Source organism: Arvicanthis niloticus, chromosome 22 (genome assembly GCF_011762505.2).
Source record: "Arvicanthis niloticus isolate mArvNil1 chromosome 22, mArvNil1.pat.X, whole genome shotgun sequence".
Taxonomy (NCBI): Eukaryota; Metazoa; Chordata; class Mammalia; order Rodentia; family Muridae; genus Arvicanthis; species Arvicanthis niloticus.
Window position 1 is genome coordinate 2,108,071 of NC_133429.1, and position 15,783 is coordinate 2,123,853.

Sequence of the window (15,783 nt, forward strand, 5' to 3'; positions counted from 1 at the left end):
CCTGCCCCATGCTCACTTCAGTCCTCACAAGCTACTCTCCCTGAAAACCTCAAAAATCTCCAATGAGGGAGATTTTGGAACCATAACAGTTTGTTATGGCTGATAATCTATTTGCGCTTTGGCCTAGGGACCTGGTACTTCTGGAAGCCATGGAAGGAACAGCTAGGGTGGGCACAACCCTGCCCTGCTGTATCTCAGATTTGGTGGCGAACAGGCAGGAGAGCGCTGGCTCACCCAGACTTCCAGTCTTTTGGGATATCTAGAAGCAATTGACCTGTCCTGGGCCTAAGTAACTGTGAGTCCGGGGATACAGGGAAGGTTCCTTAGGCCACCTCTATACACAGCTACTACCCAGCTGCAAGACCAAGGAGAAGGACTGAGGTTGTAGCTCAGTTGGGGTCACCTGGCATATATGCATGAAGCCCTGGGGTCCATCTCCCCGAGCTGGAGTTACACAAGTGTGTAACTACATCTACAAAGTTGGATCCTCAGGCACCTTGCCACTGAGGCCCTCTACCTTAGTGGGGATTTTTTTGTTGTTGTTCTAGATAGGATTGCACTGTGTGTGGGGGGCCTGTAGCTTGCTATGCTCTCAAGGCTGATAGTAAACTAAGCTCTAGGTCTGTTGGTCCTCCAAGTGCTAGCACCAAACAGGTGACCACCGTACCCGGCTTTGCTTTTTTTTTTTTTTCTTTTCTTTTTTGGTGTATGGGATGTTTCTGTCTGGATATGTATCTGTGTTCCATGTGTGTGCAGACTCTGATGCCAAAAGAGGGCATCAGATTGCCGAGAAATGGAGTTACAAGTGGCCGGGAGCTGCCATGTGGGTGCTGGAAACCAAACACTGCATGAGCAAGCACTCAGTGCGCCTAGCCACATCTCTGAGACAGGCTTCTGGCTGAACTAGATCTGTGTCTGCCGTCCTAATGCTGGGGTTATGAGTGTGGACCACCACACATGGCTTTTTACATGGTCTCCGTGTTTGTATGACACACACTTTACCCACTGCGCTGTCTTTTCAGCACGACATCCTTTTGTGTCTACCAGAGGACATGGTCTCCTGAGGACTATCCCTTCCTTGCTTCACAATCCGGGGTGGGGGTGGGGGGATGGGGGGGCCATGGAACCCCTAACTAAGTGGTAGGTAAGGCCCATCCCTGAGGTCGCAACTCTGGTCTGGATCTTGGCTAAGGTCAGTGACAGAACTGAACCTACATCCATAGGACCTGTGGGGTCCAGAGCTCCGCAGATACCCATATGCCAGTGCCTAACCAGTTCACTTCAACACTTCAAAAGTAAGGCCCAAGGAACAAAGGACAGACCTTTCTTCTAGGCTCCTGGCTTAAATGCTTCCGGAGGATGTGTATCTGAGGATGTGCCTGCCTTCTTTCTGCCAGTCTGGGGTGTGGTTAGAGGGTTACAACGTGCCTGTTCTAGGAGATCAGGCCAACCAGGGACTTAAAGAGACCGGTAACCAATGAGGACCACTCTGTGCGCCAAACAAAAGGACCCAAGGTGTCCCATAGCAAAGATCCAGGCAAGTGGAAGTTAAGAGGGAACTTGCATTTGGCCAGAGTCCCTCAGCGGCTCGCTGACAACCCCTAATGCGTTCAAGGTTCGGTCCAACCCCAGCCTTTCCCCTTTAGGGACTGCGCGCAAGTTCCTCCGGTTTAAACGGATCAAAGGTGGGCTGTGGCTCAGTGGGAAGAGCGCTTCTCTAGTGTGCACAAGGCTCTGGGGTCCAGTCCCAGCACTGCCTGCCTACCCCCCAGCCTTACACTTTAGGAGGTGGAGGCAGGAGTATGAGGAATTCATAGCCCTGGATATACGAGACCCTCATCTCAAAAACACCACAGTATGTAGGTTATTAAAGTTATTATCAGATTATGTGCTTAAAGTCACACACACCATTGTCCCAGAGTGCATGGAGCTACCGCTGGGATCCACTGCGACCTCAGGCACAAGAGCCTCAAAGCGCCAAGTCGGCTCGAAGTCCTGCCCCAGAAGCAGGACAGAAGCGGGTCTACTAACGTCTTTCTCCCCTCCCCGGAAGTAGATGTCAAAGTCTTCGGCACCACCACCGGAAAAGGCGGCGCGATCGCCCTTACGCATGCGCCCTACGTCTGCACATGCGTAGTGCTCCAGGGCGGCGGAACAGGGTGACCCTGATTATTGAGACTCTGCAGCTATGCTGAGCAGGTTTCTAGGCCCGCGCTACCGGGAACTGGCCAAAAACTGGTGAGGAGGCCGCCCGCCATTCCACCCGTGTGCTCTGGGGACTGGGGGAAACTGAGGTTGTGACAGGCAAAGTATTCCGGGATACAGGACAGATGGAAGATCCGAGGTCTGAGCTCCTCCGAGCCTCAGTTTCCCCAGCCTGGCCTGGGTAGCCTTGCGCGGCTCTGGGTGGATACTCTGGGCTCCTACGGCTCGGAACTCCGATTTTCAGCCTAGCAACTTGCGGCCTTTGGCTTTGATTTTGCAGTCTTTAATGCTCCTTTTTAAAAAACAGTATTTCTATAACCCAAGTTGGTCGGGACTCCCGCCAATCATCCTGCTTTACACTTCTTGAACCCCAGAATAGTGGGCACCCTCCATCACCTGAGTGTTTTGTTTGCATGCATGTCTGTGTACCATGTACGTGTCCAGTATCCGCATAGGCCAAGAGAGGGCATCGGTTCCCCTGGTACTAGAGTTAGAGATGGTTGTGAGGCATGTGGGTGCTAGGAATTGAACCTGGGTCCTCTGGGAAAAGAGCCATCTTCTCCAGTTTAAATTAATTTCCAATTATATGTATATGTATGGATTTGTGTTCTGTAGTGCCCAGAAGATGGTTGTTGCACCCCCTGGAGCTGGAGACATGGGTCTTCTGCAAGAGCAACGAGCCCCCCCAGCCATTGCACTCTCTCTCCAGTCCCTATCTCCCAGCTTTTTTTTTTTTATTTTTAATTTCATTTTAGTGTTTGCCGTTTGTAGTGACAGACAGTGAGACTCAGGCCTTACTTAGACTGTTGTTGAGCTCACACCACTAAATGACACCCTCTGCCCTGTCCTCAAAATGATTGTCACCCAGGAGTACAAATCCACAGGTCTGAGTCGGTGGGTGAATCGGTCATCTCGCATGCCTGAGGCTCTGGGTTCCAGTCCCCAGCACTGCACGCTTCTGGCATGGTGGTGCAGGCCTAGCACTTCCGAAGTGGAGGCAGGGTGCTGAGGGATTTAAGGCCAGCCCTGGATACAAGAGACCTCCATTTCAAAAACAAGGATGCGTGAATATTACAAAAGTTAACAGATTAATACTTGAGGCCCAAAGAAAGTCGCACTTTGTCTCACACAGTTGTCAGGGTCTGTGCCTGTCATCACAGCACTCAGGGCGCAGGCAAGAGAACCAGGAGTTTGTGGCCATCCTCTGATACATAATGAATTCTAGGTCAGGGTAGGTCATTGACTGAATGAGTGCAGCTCTGTCATGCCTGAGCCCTCTGGGTAGGCTGTATGTATTAGTGTTCCCCAGTAGAGGGCAGCATGAATCAGACAGAAGTTGCTTACCTGTGGGAGATACCTTTTGTGTGTGTGAGGCTTGGGGGTGACACTCTGGGTGTCTTGGCAGGGGACAGAATAGGTAAGGTTTTGGCAGTGTAGCTCAGTGGCTGGTATCTTGGTGCTCTGTGTAGTTCAAATTCATGGGCTGTCTACAAACTGTCCACATGGTCCCACTGGGCATAACCAAACAGACCAGTAGATGAACTGGACACCCATTAGCCTGGTTCTGTTGCCCAAAAGGGAAGGGTCTTATGATGAATCAGCCCCAAGTCCCATTCGCCTGAGACGAGGGTTTCGCAGGCATGCATTCTTTGGAAGCCAAGCACCAACTGTCACAGTTATATACGCTGTGTAACAAGTGGCCCTGAGTTTACAAGTTTACAACAGTATACTGCCCAGCGTGATAGTGCATGCCTGTCATCCAAAGGTTTGGGAGGCTGAGGCAGGAGGATCACAGGTTCTAGGTGGGCTTGAGCTGCATACCGAGTCTTGTCTCTAAAAACTCCAGGCAAAAACGTAATGGTTGTGCAGAGTCAGGGACTCGGCACAGCTTGGCCAGGCCACTGGACCCGGTCTCAGGCCCCAGCGCTTGCCTCGAGCTCTTCTCCAGTTTTATCTTCATGTAGGTCTCATGGAGCGCGGGCAGGCTTCTAACTCTCTGTGCGGCCAGAGATGGCCTTCAACTCCTGAACCATCGCACTTGGTTCATGTGGTGCTTGGGATGGAAGCCAGGGCTTCAAGTATGTCAGACAAGCTCTCTACCCATTGAGCAAAAGCCACAGCCTACCCTCCACCCTGGTTTTTATATGTCCTGCGTGTGTGTGTGTTGTATTTTATATGTGTGTATGCTGTATTTTATGTCATGTATGTGTGTTTGTTGGCACCAGTGCCAGCCACAGAGGCACATGGAAAGCAGATGGTAGCTTGAAAGTGAGTTGCCTACCACACGGTTCCAGTGATCATGACAGGCTTGGTAGCAGGGCCCTTTTTCCCGCTGAGCTGGCCTCCAACTCTGAGAGATCAGCCTGCCTTTGCCTGCTAAGTGCTGGGATTATAGGTATGAGCGCCATACCTGACGACCACATTTTGATTTTTGAGATAGGATCTTAGTCTGTAGGTTGGGCTGGTTTTGTTTTGTTTGTAGTTGTTGTTTTGAGAGCGTTTCTCTGTGTAGTCCTGGCTGCCATGAACTCAGACATCCTCCTGCCTCCACCTCCCAAGTGCTGTGGTGTGGGCCATGCAAGGGGAAGAGAGGAGCACTGTGGCCCTTGACTGACATCAGCATAGGGCATGATGGGAGAGAGAAGGTTCCCAAAGGCTAAGTCACCGGCCGAGTCTGACAGCCTCTCTCTGTCCTACCAGGATCCCCACGGCCCGCATGTGGGGCACTGTGGGTGCTGTGGGACTGGTGTGGGCTACGGACTGGCGGCTGATTCTGGACTGGGTGCCTTACATCAACGGCAAGTTTAAGAAGGACGATTAGGCAGCCCCTTCCCCACCAGAGGCCTCGATGGTGAGTCTGAGTGTTGGCCTGATTACTTTGGGTTGGGGATTCTGGGGTGGCCTGGACCTTGAATAGGGATTCCTGTGACTTCCCCCAGGACTCTGTTTCCGGATGTTCCTTTAGCTGCTGGGCTGGCCAGCAGCCTTGCTTATGGAGCTGGTACTGGAGAGCCATTGTCAGCTGTTTCCTGGGTAGGATGCAGACAGCCCATTGTACAGATCGGGGAGCTGAGGTTGTCCCTTGCCACTCGGGATACATTGCATGCTGAAGGCATGCAACACTGTGTGTCCCCATCAAATCACACCAAACTGGCTATTTTGATGTTGGTAGCTTGTTGCCCAAAATACAGTCCTAGACCACCCAACTTGTGTGTGTGTATGCGCGTGTATGTATGTATGTGTGTGTATGTGTGTGTATACATATATATGGAGGCCAGAGACCGAGGTGGGGAGCCTTCCTCTATCTGTCTCTACTATCACCTTGAAATAAGGTCTCTCACTGAACCAGAAAATTGCCGCTTTGGCATGCTTCTGGCTAGCCAGCACCTTCCTAGGCTCTGCCTGTCTCTTGCTGCCTTCCCCGAAATGCTGGGACTATGTATAGTCATGCTTGGCTTTTATGTGCTACTGGAGATTAGAACTCAGTTCTTGGTCCTTTCACAGCAGGCAATCTCTCTAGCTTGTCCACTTTGTTTTAAGATTTGTGAGTGCATCTCTGTGTGTGTGTGTGTGTGTGTGTGTGTGTGTGTGTGTTTGGGGGGGTGCACCTGCAGTGCTCTCAGGGGCCACAAGAGGGCATCAGACCTGAAGTCACTGGTTCTGAGTGCTGGGTGTGGTTGCTGGGAACTGAACCGAGGTCCTCTGCAAGAACCGCTTTACTGCTGTGTCAGCTCTCCAGATCCATCACTCAGGTCTCTTGCTGAACCTGGAGTCGTGGATTGGCTAGACTGGCCAGCCAGCCACCTGGCTTTCTGCATGTCTTTTGGGGGTGGATGGAACGCATTTCTTACCTACCGACTGCTTCCCCCAACACTCTCAATCCATCTTCTAGACAGAGTCCGTGTAGTGTGCCACCGCTGGCATCACTCCCAGAGCTCAGAGGCACTGGGCTGCCCAAGCTGGCTCTTGGTGGGCTTAGCTTACCCTTTGTCCCCTCCCCCAGGTATCCCATACTGAGGCCTCAGAAACAGCTTAGTCCTGTGGAGGGTCCTGAGGAAGCTGGACACTGAAGAAGTCTGCGTTGCTCGGAGAGCTTCTGCATTGATGGACACTGGGGCTCCCTTGATGGGCGCAGCATTAAAGCTTGTTCTTCCACCTCGGACGCCTGCCTTTCTCCTCACGGCTTTCCCAGCTCAAGAGTCTCTTCAGCTCCCAACATTTGCACATCTGGGAGAGTCTTTAATGGCAAGCAGAAATCCTTCTTACACTGAAGTGTTTTCTGGACAGAAACTGCACTGTTCTCTGCAGCTGGTCCGATAAGTCACGCTCAGCTTCGGTGCCTTTAAATTAGTATTCAGGGCCCCTGTAGCAGCCATACCCGCTAGAGCAGGGCTTCTTCCTTCCTGGTTTTGCTTCTAAGACAAGGTCTTAAATAGCCAGGCTGGCCTCAAACTCAGTATATAGGCAAGTCTGTCCTTAAACTTGTCATCCTTCTGCCTCTGTCTCCCAAGTGCTAGGGTTGCAGCTGTGCACTGCCATGCCTGGTGTTCGTGGTGCCAAGGATGGCGCCTGGGGCTTCTTATGTGCTAAGTGATGACTGTGCCAGACAAGTCAGCCCTGTGGTAGCACTGCTGTCACCCATCCCGGCACAACCATCTCAGTGCTTTGTCACCTGGTGCACTCAGATTCCCATGAGTGTGACAGTGTCTCAACAAGTCCTGGGCACAGTGGCACTTGTGTTCCCAGCTCTGGATGCCAAGTCAGGAGGACTGAGAGCTCCAGGCCATCCTCTAATACCTGGAGAGGCCAGCCTAGGCTACAGAAAACAAACAAACAAAAGAGTTTAGAGCTATATCGGGGTTATGAGCTCTTGTTCTTTCAAGGACCCAGGTTCAATTCCTGGCACCTACGTAGTGGCTCCAGTCAGTCCCAGAGGATCTCATATCCTCCCCTGGGCATCAGGCACACACATGAACAGACATGTAAGCTATATATTCATAAACATGTCTTTAAAAAAAAAAAAAAAGCACCAAGAAACCCCAGGCCTGGTAGTGCAGGCCTGGCCTTCCAGGTTCTCAAGATGCTGAAGTAGGAGAATGGGAAGGGACGGGTGGCTGGAACCATTCAGTGAGTGGGGCCTCTGCCTTCCCACACTGCTAAGGCTGAGGCAAGGTGAGGTGTGGGGCAGCCTGGGCACACAGAGCTCTGTGAGTACACTCTGTCTAGTTGGAGTTTTACTGCTGTGCACAGACACCATGACCAAGGCAACTCTTCTAAGCACAGCATTTAACTGGGACTGGCTTACAGGTTCAGAGGTTCAGTCCATTATCATCAAGGCAGGCATGGTGCCGGAGGAGCTGAGAGTTTACATCTTGATCAGAAGTCAGCTAGAATACTGTCTCCAGGCAGCTAGGTGGAGGGCCTCTCAAAGCCCGCCCTTCCAGTGTCACTTTCTCCAGCAAGGCCACACTTCTTAATAGTGCCACTCCATTACACCTGAGCTCAGGCTCTGACCTGTTCCCACAGTGAGACTGTAATTCAGGGAAGTTGTAACAGTCAGAGATCGGTCTGCGGGTCCATCCCCACACCTTGTAACTGTCATCCCAGCTACACAGCAAGGTTGAGAACGCCCTGGGCCACTTAAACCCCTTAGTAGTTTTTTTAAGAAGTGGAGGAAGGTAGTTCAGCAACTGGCTTGGCAAACAATTGATCCTCCTTCCTCCACCATCCCAGTGCTGAGATGGCAAGCATGTGCCACTAATTTTGGTCTGTTTTTAGGGTACTGCTGTGTGGCCCTGGCTGGCCGGGATCATACTCAGGCTGGGGTGCATGCAGCCTACTGGCGAAAGGCTCCTACCACGTGTAAGGTTCTGCGTTCTATTTTCAGTATTGCTGCAAAGTGGTGTGCACGTCTGTCATAGCAGTAGTAGTGTAGAGGCTGAGGCTGGAACAGCCGCGAAATAAAGGCCAGCCTGGGTTACACGGGACGCAGAGGTCGAAGGCCCCGAGTTGTACATCTTTTTCCCAGTGCCTAGGTGTCCTTGTCAAACGCACACTGCGCAGGTGCAGCCGAGCTCAACCGAAACAGCTCCGGCTTGGTACAGACCAGGTGCAGCACGCAATTTGCTTCCGGAGTCCCCAGCGCAAAGGCTGTCCCGCCCCGGACACCCTGATTGGCTGCCTCCGTCTCAGGGCGGGTTATGCGAGAAGATAGCCATAGAAACAGGTTCTGAGCGCTCTGATTGGTCTCGATGCCTGTGGGCGTATCCTGCTAATGAGCCTGAGGAGGGCCCGCGAGACGGGGCGTAGCCAGATGCGCTTTTTGAGCTGAGAAGTGATCTGATTGGCCTCACCGCCGTGGGGCGGACCTTGCAAGCAAATCGACGGCTGAATCGAGGCTGCGGCTGCGCAGAGTTCGGACCACAGTCAAGACTGGTCCCGCGGGAGAGGAGGGGCGGGGCCGACTCCGCGCCTGCGCAGACGAGCCCCACGCGCGGGCGGGTGGGCGGAGCGGCCCCCCCCAGCGGGGGCTGTGAAGCACGGGGAGGGGGCCGAGCGGGTGGCAGAGCCGGCGCGCGCCCGGCTGGGGGCGGAGGCCCGCGGGACGGAACAGCCGCGGCGAGTGGTGGTGGCGGCGGAGGGAACCGAGCCGGCGACGAGCCCGGGGGTCGCGACTTGCAGAGGCGGCGGCGGCGGCGGCATCGGCGACGGCGGGCCCGAAGGCGGGCGGAGAGCCGGGGCGCAATGGAGCGGAAGAGGTGGGAGTGCCCGGCGCTCCCGCAGGGCTGGGAAAGGGAAGAAGTGCCCAGGAGGTCGGGGCTGTCGGCCGGCCACAGGGATGTCTTTTACTATAGGTGAATGAGCGCGCCGGCCGCGCAGGGCCCCAACGGGCGCCTCCCAGCGGCCTCTGCGGCGGCCTGGGCGCCCCTACTGCGGGCCGCGATCTGGGCCGGGCGACGTGCGTACAAGCGTGCGTCCTACGTGCCCGCTGTGGTCAGTGCGCACGCGCCGGTCTCGGCTCGCCGCCCAGTGCGCGTGCGTTGCACCCAGCGCCTTACCTACTGCTTTTAGCCGCGCCACCCGGCGCTGCTGTCAGCGCGCGTGCGCCACGCCGGGCTCTGGCTAGCCCAGTACGCGTGCGCACCGCCTGCAGATGCTGCCTCGTGGCTTTTCGCTCGCCTGTGGCGCGAGCTTTTGTCCTCTACCGAATCGGGGACCGTACGCGCCGGGCAAGGGGCGCCCGGCCTTGGCCAGACGCCGCTGGGAAGCAGGGGTGGGAGGGGGCTGGCCTGACCCTTTGACCCTCGCGGGGACCCTACCGTGGTTTCGGGAAGGAAGCAAGGGAAACTGCCCCAGGTGGCCACATCCCCTCACCTGCATAATTTTGGGCTTGGCTGCTTGTTCTTCAAAATGTTCCCCATTTTTATGGCTCTTCCAAAGCCCTTGCTTTTCTTGAGCCGTGGCCTCTAGAAGTGACATCTATCACAGCGGCTTCTGACTTCTGTAAATGGGTTGTGTGCAAGACTTTTTCTTTCTTTTCTTTTTTTTTTTTTTTTTTTATTTTTTTATTTTTTTTTTTTTTTTTTTTTTGAGACTGTGTCTAAGTGGTGGTCTCCATCAACCAGACTGGTTTGCAACCCCTTAGTCAGGGCAATGGTAGCTGTCTGAATTGTAGCCGAGCAACCTACACCTGCTGTTCGCCCCACCCCAATCCCCCAGGGGTGGTGATAGAATTCCAGGTCGCTTACAAGCCCGGCCAGCCTCAGCCACTGTCCTATGGCCTGGAGCATCTGCTTTCTGAGCTGATTGTAATTGTCCCTTCATTGCAGTCGGAGTGGGCGGTGCGATGTGAGTTGATCTGCCTGCCCTTTTGGTCTTCCGTAGTCTGGGGTTTCCATAATAAGGTTGGAAGCCAGGACTTCCTTAAGGAAACTCGGGTTTCCTTAAGGCTGCAAAGAGGGATGGGTTGTTGCTTCTAATAGGTGTGCAGTAGGTAGGGTTTTCCCAGTAGGGCTATATGCAAATGGCGCCCTGAGTGCATGGGGCTTCTTCCCCTTCTCCCTAGCTTGCCCACCCTTACTAGTACTTTCTAAAGCATGTAGACCCAGGATTCTGACCTCTGGAGTCCTTAGGCCACGATCCCAACTCTGCTATGTTCTTCCTGGGGGATCCAAGCTGCAACAGTTCCTCTGGGCCTGCCCCCACCTCTCTAGGATATAAAGTAGTAAGAAATACCTGGGAACACTGACCCAGACAATGAGGCCAACACCTCTGAGAGCTGATCCAAAGCCACCTGCAGCTGTAGCTCCCCACGTGTCCCCATAGCTGCTAGTTTCTAGACATATGCATGCCCCACAACAGCTACCAGTGCTTCCCAACTCATTTGTGTAGACAGTCTTCCTCACAGAATCCTCCCACACACCTTAAAAACTGAGAGTTAGGATGTCAGCCTGGGAAGCCCTGCCCCAGGTGTGCTGTGGGTCTATCCCTGGATTAAGGCAAGTTCAAGCTGCCCCACTCAGCAGGCTGTCCTGTGTGCAGACCTACAGAGCCCAGCTCCTTTGGACCTGTGGCAGTGTTTGCCACACAGGACATCAGAAATACTGTCCCCATAACGTTACTCCCCACCCAGGCAGCCAACAACTTGTGTCTTAGATTGGTTTTTAGAGGTCTTGCTGTGTAGCCCAGGCTGGCCTGGAACTTGTGGCTCCGCCTTCCTCGGCTTTAGCTCTGTGAGGAGGGGCTTGTGCCACCATGCCTGTTCCTTGTGTTATTTTTAAATTAATAGGGCCTGCATGCCAGGTTCACTCCTTAGGAGGTGGAGGAAGTGTACTTGTTTCAGACGGTGGGGTCTCTGTCAGATTGGATTTTAGAATAGTTATCATTTAAAAGGAGGCCTCAGGGCTGAGGCTGGGGCTCGGCCAGTCCCAGCCCCAGCCCAGGGAACCAAGCCTCACTGTGCCTGCGCCACAACATTCAGTCATCCTCAGCTAGAGCTTGAGACCAGCCTGGTTAAGGAGGCTGTCTGGATGGGGGTAAAGAGGTCCTTTGCCTTGCATTGCCCCAGGCTCTCTCCCCACTCCATAAGCAACTGCCAGTCGGTTGGGGTTCTGGCAGGCAGTGTGGGCTGCACTGCTTTATCCTAGTGCCCTGTCTCAGTTGTTCAGGAGAGCAAGGAGCAGCCTTCTGGGTTGCAGACCAGCAACACCCCAAACCTTTGGCCAGCTGTTTTCTATGTGGTCCTCACATTAGGGAATCTGAGGGTACTCTGGGATCCCACGTGTGCCTGGGGCATTATCTGGTCTGGGCAGGACAGTCCCATCCCAGAGGTTCCCAGCAGGGAGCACCAGTGTCACTGTAAGTAGTAACTGTTAAGTGTGGATCCTGGCAGAGGCTCACCTGTGAGCCTGCCCTGAGACCTAGCTGGGACACCGCCGGCCACACCCAGGCTGCAGCCATTTCTGACTGTACTGGCCAAAAAGATTGTGCAACTATAACCACTAATGCATCTCACCCCTGCCCCCACAAACCTACTACTTGTGGGACATTCCCTATCCGTGGAGTCACCCACATACTGTGGTCTTTTATGCCTCTCTGAGCATGATGTCCGAAAGGCATCATGTTTTAATATGTCAGAGACTTGCTCCTTTTCCTGGTTGAGTAATACTCCGTCACAGGCAGAACTCCTTACATTCCATCTGGGACCACACAGGCTGCCCCCATTCTTTGGGTCTGAACGTTCAGCATAGGCTCATGTGTGATCCAGTTTCCAGATGGCCTAGAATCTGACTGGAGCTGCTGGGGGGTGGGGGTGGGTGTTATCAGACCTGTGCATCTCACACGTATGGGCTCATGAGACTCACTGAAGCCCAGAAGCAGAACACGTGTTTACACACGCCTTCCCACACTTGGGACTCTACAGCAGCATTGACTATGAGTACACGAGACTCTGTCTTAAATCACAAAAGGCTGGGGCACTCGTGTAGGGTACCCTGAAACCTTGAGTCCTACCTTTAGCTTACCTGACGAGGCAGCGGCCACGCAGGAGCTTGAAGATTAGGAACTCTTAGCTAGGGACCAGTCTGGGATAACATGAGCTGTGTCCCCCAAAATAAATAGATGCAGCCCTGTAGCCCTACAGATAGGTGATCCCTAGAAAGCAAGGACTGGTTTCTGGCCCAGGCAGCCACGGGGTACAGGCCCAGTCCCTCATAGGGCTTCCTTTAGGCTTCCTAGATGAACTGTGGTCACCCATAGCCTAAGCTTGGCTTCTTAGGGCTGTTCTTCCCACTGGCCTTCCTAATGACCTGGTGAAAACAGGCGTGGAGAACACTCCCTCGCAAGGGTGCTGGGTAGGGGGTGGGTCCTGCCCGGGCTGACCAACCTCCCGTCCGCAGCCCCAGCGGGAAGAAGTTTCGCAGCAAGCCACAGTTGGCACGTTACCTGGGCGGCTCCATGGACCTCAGCACCTTCGATTTTCGCACGGGAAAGATGCTGATGAACAAGATGAATAAGAGCCGCCAGCGCGTGCGCTATGATTCATCCAATCAGGTCAAGGTGAGGGGGTGACGTCAGGGTAGGGGCGGGCCCTCTGGGTTAGCTTCTATCGCCATCGAGTCAGTGCCTCTGCTGGCGGAAGCATGGCGCGCATTTGGTTTGGTGGATGGGAGATGTCCCTGCCTGATCGCCCACCCGCCACCATTCAGGCTCTGGCTAAGCACCTCCCTGGCCCCTCCAACCCTCCATGGACCCCGGTCGGAGCGGCCCGCTGCAGAGTCTTCTCCCCCCAGGGCAAGCCTGACCTGAACACTGCGCTGCCTGTACGGCAGACTGCATCCATCTTCAAGCAACCGGTGACCAAGATCACCAACCACCCCAGCAACAAGGTCAAAAGCGACCCGCAGAAGGCAGTGGACCAGCCGAGGCAGGTGAGCCCCCGGGCAGTTTCCAGGTGTCAAAGAGACCTCTTCATACTAAAGCTCACCTTTTAAGGGTGGAAGAAATCAGTCCCTTGCAGGATATAGGCCCGCGCTGTCCCGAAGCAACGTCCCCATAGGCTATCTATCTGTTTATATTTTGTGAAGGATTTACTCTTAGAAAACAGGCACAGGGTCAGGAATTGCAGATTTTAACCTTGGGGTTTTTTAATCAGCATAACAAAGCCAAGCTTTTTTGTGTTTTTCTGACCTATTTGTAAACAACCTCAAGACCCCTGGGAGCTGTTGCTGAGTGGGAGGAGTCACAGGGTAGGCCCGCCCCGCCCACCTACCTTCCTGTGACCTTGCACTTCCACCCCTAAAGCTTTTCTGGGAGAAGAAGCTGAGTGGATTGAGTGCCTTTGACATCGCAGAGGAACTGGTCAGAACCATGGACTTGCCCAAGGGCCTGCAGGGTGAGTGGCAAGGGTGGGAAACAGGGAGGGTTAGGTGGTGGCTACCCTCTGGGTTTAACAAGGTAGATGGATGCCCTGATTGGGGCCTCTCTTTTTTTTAAAAAGTGTGTGTGTGTGTCACTCGCTGCAGTGCACCAGTGTGGGTTTATTTTTACCCTGTGTATGCAGGTGCCAGTGGAGGCCAGGGGTAATGGGTACCCTGCAAGTGTAGTTGGAGGGAGTTGTGAACCCTCTGGTCTGGTGCTGGGAAGCACTCCCAGGTCCTGTAGTAAGATGTAACGGCACTAGTGAGCACTCCCACAGTTACAGACTGGTGTCACCATGCCAGGCCAGGCGGGGCCTCTGCATTGGCTCCTTATCTTCTGGCTGACAAGACTTGCCTGGGATGGGGTCATAACTTCCAGGTGGAGCTCTAGGCCCAAGGGTTCCTCTGACCCTGCCCACACTCGTTTTTCCACAGGGGTGGGCCCCGGCTGTACAGATGAGACGCTGCTGTCAGCCATTGCCAGTGCTCTGCACACCAGCACCCTGCCCATTACAGGCCAGCTCTCTGCGGCCGTGGAGAAGAACCCTGGTGTGTGGCTGAACACTGCACAGCCACTGTGCAAAGCCTTCATGGTGACAGATGACGATATCAGGTAACTGGTAGCTCTGTGCCCCCACCCCAGTATCTCCACAGTCAGTCAGCACAAGAATGCAGGGCATGCGCGCAGTTACCTGGCTCCTCCGGAATGTTCTGTAAATGAAGGCAGGACACACATTCTTAGAAACGCCTGGGGTGGGGGATAAGTGAAAAAGCATGGCTACCACAGGCCTGGGAGAGCTGGACTCAGAGCAGAAGCTGGGCGGGGCTGAACTGAGTGACAGCCCTCAGGAGGCCACTGTAGATGGGGAGGAAGGCAACTTAGACTAGCTCTGAGCTGCTGTCTGGACCCTCAGATGGGGACAAGAGCAGGACCCAGAACTAGGTTCTCAGTGGAGGATCTCCTTGCTGTGTGTGGACATGGGCCCATAGCTGGTTTTACCCCTGGCTTCCCCATAGCTTGCATGTAAAAAGTCAAAATGTAAGGAGACCAGTGGTCACCCGAGGAGATGGAGGAGCTGTGTGGAGGTTCTGAGAGGGCTGTGGTGGTGTGCCTGTGGACTGACCCCTGGGTTCCAGGAAGCAGGAGGAGCTGGTGCAGCAGGTGCGCAAGCGCCTGGAGGACGCGCTGATGGCCGACATGCTGGCACACGTGGAGGAGCTTGCCCGGGACGGGGAGGCACCGCTGGACAAGGCCTGCACTGAGGAGGAAGAAGAGGAGGAGGAGGAGGAGGAGCCGGAGTCAGAGCGTGTGTAGCACAGGTGCTGCAGGCCAGGATGGTGGGGTGTCGGCCTGTGCCAGTCAGGCTCTGCTAACCGCTTCCCTTCCTGCCTCTCGCAGGTGTCCTGCCCAAGTCTGGGCTGCAGACTGCCTCCCAGGGCCACTGCAGACTTCCTTCAGCCGTGCCTGGACGAGGTGGGGGCCAGGCCAGCAGGAGGCAGGCGTCCGTCTTCTTCCATGGCCTCCTACTCCCAGGTCTCAGTGCAGGGAGCCCCTGTGGACCTTGAACTCACTTGTCCCTGCGGGCCTGGCAGGAAGCCCCATACTGAAAAGCTGAAGAGCAGTGGCCCAACTGAGAGGCCACCTCACCACGGTCACCTCCCTGCCTCCTTATCATAGGACAAGGCCCTGCTTGGCACCAAGGAGCTGTGAGCCTTGTAGGGCGCTGGAGGAAGTTTCCAGAAACACACCTGGCTATGCCTACCTTGCAGTGTCCCTAAGGCTGTTACAGGCCAGGGTCTGGACTGATCCTGCCCACAGGGCTGCCCAGCCTTCCCACACTGAGGGCCAGCAGCCAACCAGGAAGTCACTTTCCTTCAATAAACTGATGGTAGGAACTTGTGAGCCTCTGACTTGTCACTGTGTGCCACAGCTACAAGAGCCTGCTGCCCAGGGACTGCCCGCTCTGGGCCTCAGTGTCCCTGTGTGGCAGGGACACAGGCTCCAACTTTGGGAGAGCAGTTGGCAGCCTCTCTGTGCTTGGTGCCCTAGATCTTGGGCACCTGAACTGGGTCCCTGCAGTTCTGGCTTCCAAGAAGCTGACAGGTGAACTGGGGTATCCCTTAAACTAGCCCCAGTAGTGCAGCGGAGCCTTCATTGAGC

The 15,783-nt window shown here is 54.6% G+C and overlaps 2 protein-coding genes across 6 annotated transcripts; both read left to right on the plus strand.

Moving 5' to 3' along the window:
* Positions 1 to 2,073: 2,073 nt before the first annotated feature.
* Positions 2,074 to 6,367, plus strand: Uqcr11 (ubiquinol-cytochrome c reductase, complex III subunit XI). The gene is made up of 3 exons (XM_076919447.1): positions 2,074 to 2,238; positions 4,906 to 5,056; positions 6,209 to 6,367. The coding sequence occupies exons 1-2, from the start codon at positions 2,189 to 2,191 to the stop codon at positions 5,024 to 5,026; spliced, it is 171 nt and encodes a 56-aa protein (XP_076775562.1). The 5' UTR covers positions 2,074 to 2,188; the 3' UTR covers positions 5,027 to 5,056; positions 6,209 to 6,367.
* A 2,317-nt stretch (positions 6,368 to 8,684) lies between these two features.
* Positions 8,685 to 15,525, plus strand: Mbd3 (methyl-CpG binding domain protein 3). 5 transcript variants are annotated; one of them, XM_076919445.1, is made up of 7 exons: positions 8,685 to 9,059; positions 12,603 to 12,762; positions 12,912 to 13,133; positions 13,507 to 13,597; positions 14,058 to 14,235; positions 14,760 to 14,942; positions 15,022 to 15,525. In XM_076919445.1, the coding sequence occupies exons 1-6, from the start codon at positions 8,950 to 8,952 to the stop codon at positions 14,935 to 14,937; spliced, it is 939 nt and encodes a 312-aa protein (XP_076775560.1). In that variant the 5' UTR covers positions 8,685 to 8,949; the 3' UTR covers positions 14,938 to 14,942; positions 15,022 to 15,525. The 5 variants fall into 5 exon arrangements, with proteins under 5 accessions (XP_076775560.1, XP_076775561.1, XP_076775557.1 ...); XM_076919446.1 differs by having other exon boundaries at positions 8,698 to 8,963; positions 12,996 to 13,133; XM_076919442.1 differs by having other exon boundaries at positions 8,809 to 9,059; positions 12,996 to 13,133.
* Positions 15,526 to 15,783: the final 258 nt, after the last annotated feature.

What these genes read in the sequence shown, in the direction of transcription:
- Mbd3 (XM_076919445.1), top strand. Translation starts at nt 8,950, where the DNA reads ATGGAGCGGAAGAGGTGGGAGTGCCCGGCGCTCCCGCAGGGCTGGGAA. An exon ending in ATTCATCCAATCAGGTCAAG is followed by an intron (nt 12,763 to 12,911) that starts GTGAGGGGGTGA and finishes GCCACCATTCAG; the next exon opens with GCTCTGGCTAAGCACCTCCC. An exon ending in CTTGCCCAAGGGCCTGCAGG is followed by an intron (nt 13,598 to 14,057) that starts GTGAGTGGCAAG and finishes GTTTTTCCACAG; the next exon opens with GGGTGGGCCCCGGCTGTACA.
- Uqcr11 (XM_076919447.1), top strand. Translation starts at nt 2,189, where the DNA reads ATGCTGAGCAGGTTTCTAGGCCCGCGCTACCGGGAACTGGCCAAAAAC. An exon ending in CGGGAACTGGCCAAAAACTG is followed by an intron (nt 2,239 to 4,905) that starts GTGAGGAGGCCG and finishes CTGTCCTACCAG; the next exon opens with GATCCCCACGGCCCGCATGT.